Here is an 8,180-nt window from a genome sequence, read left to right as displayed (position 1 = left end):
ATTCCATCCATGGTCAGAAGATCTATTCTCTATTCATTGCTACACTGATAACAGAAATGATTAACTGGAATAGATCATTTAGCCTTTTGGTGCCTGAGTTTCATTGTCTAGAAAATGGAGAGATGAATGTAATACATTATTCATAGGAATATTTTGAGGCTAAAGTAAAACAATAGAAAGCGTTTTTATTTTTTTTCAAAACACAATATAAATGCTATGGTCTGATATTGTTAATCACTGTACAGGTATGTCTTCATGTTACCCATTTGGATCTGTGCTTAAGGTCGGCGTTCCTACAGGATCACAGGATGAATATTTAGTTTGATTTTATTTTAAAAAGAATAAATCACAAAACAAAAATGAACAAGGTCACTTAACCTCTCCCCAGGTGGTTAGCTATTACAGTCGTTATCATCATTATTATGCTTTAGCTACAAGTTTAAAAGAGGAGATTTCCATTTGTCAGCTTCACTGGGAGATGTGTCCCTGGCACAGGTGGTTTCCAGAAGAAAAGCCGATCTTCCCAACAGCTTTGTCCTCTGCTTTTGTTTCAAAGTGCAGACCCTGGGAGGGGAGGGACAGAGGGGCCACTCCCAGGCCCGTCACTGAGGAACCAATTCCCTCAAAGAGGCCAGAGCAGCATGGATGCGGACATGCAATCTGTTTTCAAAGTCATAGCCAGAGAAATCCTCCTGAAAGACCAGAGAAAGAGGGTGTGGACTGTTAGTTACATTTGGATAGGACACCACAGGATAAAGCACCCTAGAGTTCACAGTTCATACTCCTCACAGTAAAATCGCCTGCACTCGAAGTGAAGGCTTCCTTTTCTCATTCCCTAAACCTCACTTTATTTAAAAAATATAGCTGGGCATGGTAGTGCACATTGTAATCCCAGCATTTGGGAAGTGAAGGCAGGAGGATGGCAAATTCAAGGTCAGCCTGGGCTACATACATAGTGAGACCCTGTCTCAAAAAACAAACAAAAAAAAATGAAAACTGAAGGTTCATACTGTTCTCTTCCAAAAATCTTCCTCATGTTACTCTTGAAATAGTAGTCTTAAATTGTACTCAAAGTAAATTATGGTAGAATTCTTAACTCAAGAACATAGTTTTGAAATTAAAGGTTTATTTTTTCTGGAGCTGGTAAATTGGATGCTATTTTGTAGTTCATCTACTCGAGACTGAGGAAGGAGGGTCATGGTGAGCTAGGAGTTTTAGACCAATCTGGGCAGCACAGTGAGATCTCATCTCAAAAAATAAAAAGTTTATTTTTCTACCCAAACACTGAAACTAGAGCATTTATAAACTAGCTGAATGATTTTATAGGAATTTCTCATGATCTTAGAAATTCCACTTAAAAATCAATTGCTGACTGCTGACTGATTCTCCTCCTTTCCAGAATTGTTAACAACCAAAACACCACACCACATCACACACTTTCTTGAAGTCAGAGTCAGGTGAGCAGTGGATGGGTTAAGAAGGGCCATGGGGAAGAGGTAGACTCAGGAGTTTTACCTTTGCTTGAAGAAGTAAAGTTCTGCCTCTTCCTACAGTCTATGAATATAAGAAAAACATATTATCTCTTAATATCTATATTCACATATGCTTAACTAGAAAATATTGTCAAAGGAGGACATGTTAAATGAAACAATCCCTGGTAGACATAGAGGGGAGTTAACTCCTTCAAGTGTAATGATGCAATTTTTCTTTAATATAAAGGTATTTATTAGTTTACATCAAGGTGCTACTTGATAAATAATTTTTTATAGTCTTCACTACTAGTCTATAAAAGGGGACAATTAAGGTATGAAGCCATAGATCAAAATCTTACTAAATACCTAAAATTAATGATAATCAAAAGGTTTTATCTCCTTTCAAAGTCATTGCTAAGTAAAGATATCAACTTCATTTCTCAAAAATAGATCTATCTTGTTATAGTTTATGTACATTTATATTAAGACTACATGAAAAAATAAAATTTTCCTTAAAATAATGAATAAAGTGTTAGAAGTTTCCATCCAAATTTATACAAATTGTGTTTTCTGTTTTTATAAAATTAGACCTTCAAATTAAAAGACCTTCCCATTAAAATTTCATCTTTGGCAAGACAGACTACATGTCTAAGGTTAGAGTTGTGCTCCTACTGACTTAACTAAAGGTTCAGAAAGCCCATATATTTAAAAGTTCAGCTGAATTTCCTAAGACTTTGAATTTTATTCAGCTACCATGTGAAGCTCATGTAACTGAGTTTCTTAAAAGAGGTATCAAGCAAATTTAGGAATTATTGAATCCCATTAAAAAACAACCCCCCGCCACCCACACTAGCCATGGCACTAATTTCAATACACATCTTAACAGTAACTGTCACCTTCCACTTGTATGATAGCCTAAAAATTTTTAAATAATGATACAGATCATCTCCACTTATTCTCACTACAATCTTCATTAAATTGGCAAGGCAGGTTTTGTTTGTTTGTTTGTTTGTTTTTAACTCTGATTCAGATAAAGAATTTTTGTGGATAAGTGACTTAACCAGTGGCAGAGCTAGAATCCTAACACCATTTTCTTTTTCTCAATACAGATAGACCACACCATATCATCCCAATCCCCAAAAGGCAATTATTCCTGAAGTGAATCTGTCTGAAAAGCTGCCCTTGCCATTCCAACTCCAGAGAAGACATGACGACAGTAAGACAGTAAGACGGGGTCACAATCTTCCTGGACTCTCCTACATGAGCCCAAGCAAATTTTTTTTATTTAAAATAAATTTGAGTCCAACCAAATTTATTTTAAGTGAAGGATGCTTTCTGCCTACCATGTGTACGTTTCTGCTGATGAACATTATTTTAAAATATTGTGTATTTGTACAAGATCTCACCTCGGGTTTGTCTAATAGAAGACAGCCAAGTTCATAGCAAGCGTATGGCTGCACGTACAAGTTATTCTGACGACATAACTCATCTTTAGCGGCTCGCTGAAAGAACTGAAAGTAATACAAATGTTACTGGGATGAGTTCATTTTCCTACATGAATTGAGGTTCATCAAAATCTTCAGGAGGCAGAAAGGAGACAAATTTTCTTTTTGTTTTCTAGATCCAATTTTCTCTTCTTTTCTCATCTTCATCTCTTCCCATACCGCCCCATCCACATCTTATAAGTTCTGAACACACACCTGCCTGGGGCGGTTCCTCCAGAATATGTTATCCAGCAGTCAGCCCAACTTCTACAACTTATTTTCTCAGCTGAAACACCAACCTACCGATCTAATTGCTCAAAAATAGCTTCATCTGAACTTGAAAATCTAAACAATCCCATTTTAATATTTAAAATAGAAAACATACAAGCCGTAAGTCAGGTGTGGTGGCACATGTCTATAGTCTCAGCTACTCAGGAGGGAGAGTCAGGAGGATAGTGAGTTTCAGGTTAGCTGAGGGAAAGTCAGCAAGACACTATCTCAAAAACAAAATATAAATAAAAGGGTTAGGGGTGTGGCTCAAATAACAGAGTGCTTGCCTAGCATGCAAAATACCCTGGGTTCAATCCCCTGTACTGCCAAAAGAAGAAAAAAAAGAAAATTCACAAGCCGAGAACATCTCTTGTCCTGTTTTTTGCTGTCTTAACTATACCTAAGCATGTTATCTACAATAGGCTACTTAGAACTATGTAATAACTATGATAACCCCAAGCTTTAAAAGAAAGATTTCAATACAAATATATTAACATTCTAGAATTTAAAAGCCAAATCTCCTATTATATGAACTGCTTTAAAAGTAACCAAAGTAATGCTGGGATATACCTCTTAAAAACCTAGCCAGGCTGGGGTATAACTCAGTGGTAGACTGTTTGCCTAGCATGTGTGAGGCCCTGAGTTTGTCACCAGCACCAAAACAGCAACAAAGAAGAAAGTTAACGAAACAAACAAACAAAAAAATATTGGGATTAAAAAATGTCTCCAAGTATATTGGAAAGTACTTAATGATTCTTTTGCATATAGTTTGTACATGTGCTAGCTGTTACAGTTTGTCTGTAAAATGGCCCCAAAGGCTCATATTGAAGGCTTGGTCTCCGGCTTGGGGGGCTATTGGGAGAGGACTGCATCATGAGGGTGCTAAGCTCAGTTGATCTGTCCACAGTAAGTTCAGAACTGAATGGGCTGTTAGGAGGTGGGCTTGGTTGTCTTTGAAGGGTACATCTTGTCCCTGGCCCTCTCTCTCTCTCTCTCTCTCTCTCCCTCTCCATCCAACTCTGCTTCCTGGCCACCATGAGGTGAGCACCTCTGCTTTTCCTGCCTTCTCTGCCATGACACTCTGCCCCACCACTGCCTAAAAGCCCTGGAGCCAGTCAACTATTACTGAAACCTCTGAAACTGTGAGTCAAAATAAACCTCTCCTCCTTCTAAGTTGTTTTCGCAGGTATTTTGTCAAAGTGCTAAATAGCTGCCTAACACACTAGCCTAAGTCAACAACTCTCCTGACTTCTCCTCCAGTCCTGTATCAGTAACCTGTCGCTAGAAAGAGAGGGAAGGTGAACACACAGACACATCTGATCACCTTTGTGTCTATCTGTGAGGCTTCATTCTGTTCCTTCTCCCTCCTTACTTCCTCCTCTCCCCAGTTGAGACTGTCATCTTTGATAAACAGCTAATGCCAAAACAGAAGCCTGTACATAAAGAAGTATTCTAAGACTTTAAAAACCACACATTAGCCATTATCAACTTCCAGCCTCTGAAAAGATGACATTAATTAAATCAAGTGGATGAAGTTCACATTGTAGTGGGGGTTTTGGTTTCTTTTAATGCTTTTTCATTTAATCGTGCACAAGCGTGGACACAGGTAGTCATGAATTGCTTTCTTCAGTTCAGACAACATTGACAGTTTACCTGAAGAGCATCTTCTGTGTTTCCTAGACATTTGTGTATGGCACCAAGAAGCAAATACTTTAATCCAACCACAGATGAATCGTCTACTTCATGGCAAGCTTAAAAAGAAGGGTGGAGACAGGAAGGAAATACACACACTTAATTCACTGATGAGCACCAAGAGTTAAGTGACTAGTTCACTATTTAGCTACTTATCCAGTTCATATTTCTGCCCTTGAAACTCAGAACGTACCCATTCCTCATTCACTAGTGGGCATCCTTAATCAAAGATAAAGAAAAATACCAACATTTAAAGAACCAAGACTCTCAAAATTGTATCACATTATTATTAAGTGAAAGAAGCCAATCTGAAAAGGCTACATACTGTGTGATTCCACACATATGATATTATGGAAAAGGTAAACTATGGAAAGAGGAAAAAGATGAGTAGTTGCTAGGTAAGGGAGGAAGAAGAGATAAACAAGTGGCACAGGGAGGATTATTTTAGGGCAGTGAAGAAACTACTCTGTATGATGCTATAACGGTGGACACACATCATTATCCACTTGCCCAAACCCATAGACTATGCAACACCAACAGAGAACTCCGATGTTGACTAAGGACTGTGACAATTATGCTAGTCAATGCTAGCTCATCAAGGATAACAAATGTAACATCTGTTGTGGGATGGTGGTGGTGGTGGGAGGTTAGGAGTGGGGAGAAGAATGTGGGGATGTTCTGAACTTTCTGTCCAATTTTGTTCTGAACCTAAAACTACTCTAAAAAGGAATTTTTTTTTTTTTTTTTTTTTTGTTAAATTGCAGCCAGGCGTAGTAGCTCATGCTTGTAATCCTAGCTACTTGTGTGGTGGAGATTGAGAGGATCACAGTTTGAGACCAGCCCGGGCAAAAAGTTAGTGAGATCCCATCTCAATCAATAAGCCAGATGTGGTGGTAGGCATCTGTGGTCAAGGATACATGGAGGTATAGGGAGGGGGAATCATAGGCCAAGGCTGGCCCTGAGCAAAAACTCGAGACCCTACCTGAAAAGCAACTAAAGCAAAAAAGGGTTGGGGACATGGCTTAAGAGATAGAGTGCCTGCCTAGTAAGTGCAAGACCCTGAGTTCAAAACGCAATACTAGGCTGGCGGAGTGGCTCAAGTGGTAGATCACCTGCCTAACAAGCATGAGGCCCTGAATTCAGGCCCCAGTAATACCACCAAAAAAAAATTGCATCATACTAATTTTGAAAGCTATGTAAGAAACACCTTCATATGTTTTGATGAGGTTATGGAGGCTTTCCAAGGAAATGGGAGGAAACTGGAAACACAGAGGAGCTAACAGAGAAGGAAAGGAAATAGTAATTATTTCTATGGGTCAGTAAAGATGTTGAGTTTCAGTAAGATTTTATAAGTGTGTGTGTGCATGTATATATGCAACATAAATATACACAGATACATTTATATGCACACATAGACATTACACATATATAAAAATGTGCCAAGTTTTTATGAATAAGTAATTGGAAGAGCTGGGTGGTGCGGTGAGGAGGAAAACTGAAGAACGGAATCTGAACCTGTAGAAGCAGAAGCTGCCCACAAAGCCAGACTGGCAATACTCCCATTCAAAGAAGAATTCAAGAGATCTTCTAGCAGCAATGTTAAGGAAATGTTCTCAAATTTATTCACTTGCTCATTCAGTTAATCCTTATGGGGTACCTACTATTTGCCAGGCAGTTCTAGGTGCTTAGAATACAACAGTGACAAAACAGACAGGTCCTGTCCTTACAAAGGCCAGCAACAGACATTTCTCCAAAGCAGATGTACCAATGGCCCACAGACATAGGAAAGGATGCTCAATGTCACTAAGCATGGGGGAATGGAAAGCAACACCACAAGGAGATAATGATTACTCCCCTCTGCTGGAATGGCATTATGAGAAACAAAACAAAAGTAAAAGGAATGAGCACATGTGGAGACATGGAGAAACTGGAGCTTTGGCATACTGTTGGTAGGAATATAGAATGATGCAGTTGCTGTGGAAAACAGTATGGAGGCTCCTCAAAAAATAAAAATCCAACAATCACCTGGGGCTGTTTATCCAAAAGAACCCAAATCCAGACCCTAAAAAGGCATTTTGCACTCATGTATTCATTACAACATTATTCACAATAGCCATGTTACAAAAACAACCTAAACACTAAACAGATGAATAGGTAAGAAAATGAGGGCTATACATACAATGGAATATTAATTAGCTTTAAAAAAAAAAGAAGGAAATCAGGGGGGTTGGGATACATTGTATCAGATATTATACAATTTAAATAGCACATACTTTTCTTGGGGGTGCTGGGGCTGTGTGCATACTAAGTATGGGAGCTAAATTCCCAGTCTGGAGCACATACTTTTTGACTCAGAAACCCCTGTGTTTAGGAACTTACCCTCAGACCCTACAGGCACAGAGATGCAGAGATATGTTAAGTATGGTCATCAAAGCACAATAGCATCAAATGTAGCAAAAGCCTGAAGACAGCTTATGTGGTCACAAGTAGGGACCAGTTAATAAGTTACCAATACTCAGAATCTGGAATGCTACAGAGACATTCAAGAGACCAGGCAGATCTATGTGTGACATTAGATGAACTCAAAACTCCTGTTCAATGGAAAAAGCACAGGGTAGAACAAGAATCAAGAATAGTGGTCCCTCTGCATCTTGGGAAATTGATTCAAGGGCCCCTGTGGATACCAAATCTGCAGATGCCAAGGTCTCTTGGATAAAATGGTGTAATATTTGCATAGAACAACCCACGTCCCCATGCACATCAGATCATTTCTGGACTAGTTCTCATGGCTAATATAATACATATGAACATGTGTGAGTGAAGGGAAAACACTTGCAGTTGGAAGAAGAGCGTGTGCTAAGGCACTGAGGCTAACAGTGCTGGATGACCTTCAAACAGTGCATGTTTGGAGTTCATGGAGCAAGGGAAAGGAACAGAGAAGCAACTGTGTAAGGCACTGCTCTCCACTGAATGAACCTGAGTGTTTACTGGGAATGAGAGGATGGACTACAGAGAGTTCTGAGAAGTGCAGTGACTCCTTGTGACTCAGGTTTTAATAGGATCACCCAGGCTGCTGCTGTGCTATGAACACAGAGATAGCTGGCTTTAAACCCCAGGGAAGGATGCCATAGGTGGGGTGAGGGCGGTAGGAACTAGGGGAGAGTCTACAAGTGAAACCAGGAGACGAGGGCGCAGTGATCTCAGCAGCTATGCTGACAACTGGAGTTCAGAAGGGACTCCAGTAAGTTCAGTATACACAATG

General features: G+C 39.4%; 1 protein-coding gene across 6 annotated transcripts in view; it reads right to left on the bottom strand.

Annotated features, from left to right (window-relative positions):
- Positions 1-309: 309 nt before the first annotated feature.
- Positions 310-8,180, bottom strand: part of Ttc39c (tetratricopeptide repeat domain 39C) — a 103,380-nt gene continuing 95,509 nt past the window's right edge. For all 6 annotated transcript variants that reach the window (XM_074070191.1, XM_074070190.1, XM_074070189.1 and 3 more), the window contains 4 exons: positions 4,880-4,977; positions 2,879-2,983; positions 1,516-1,554; positions 310-692 (listed from right to left, as the gene is read on the bottom strand). In XM_074070191.1, the coding sequence (XP_073926292.1) occupies positions 603-692; positions 1,516-1,554; positions 2,879-2,983; positions 4,880-4,977 (332 nt within the window). In that variant the 3' untranslated portion in view covers positions 310-602. The remainder of the gene's footprint in view (positions 693-1,515; positions 1,555-2,878; positions 2,984-4,879; positions 4,978-8,180) is intronic.

Source organism: Castor canadensis, chromosome 4 (assembly GCF_047511655.1).
Source record: "Castor canadensis chromosome 4, mCasCan1.hap1v2, whole genome shotgun sequence".
Taxonomy (NCBI): domain Eukaryota; kingdom Metazoa; phylum Chordata; class Mammalia; order Rodentia; family Castoridae; genus Castor; species Castor canadensis.
The sequence above is the reverse complement of the archived record's forward strand: the minus strand, read 5'-3'. Positions and strand labels throughout refer to the sequence as shown.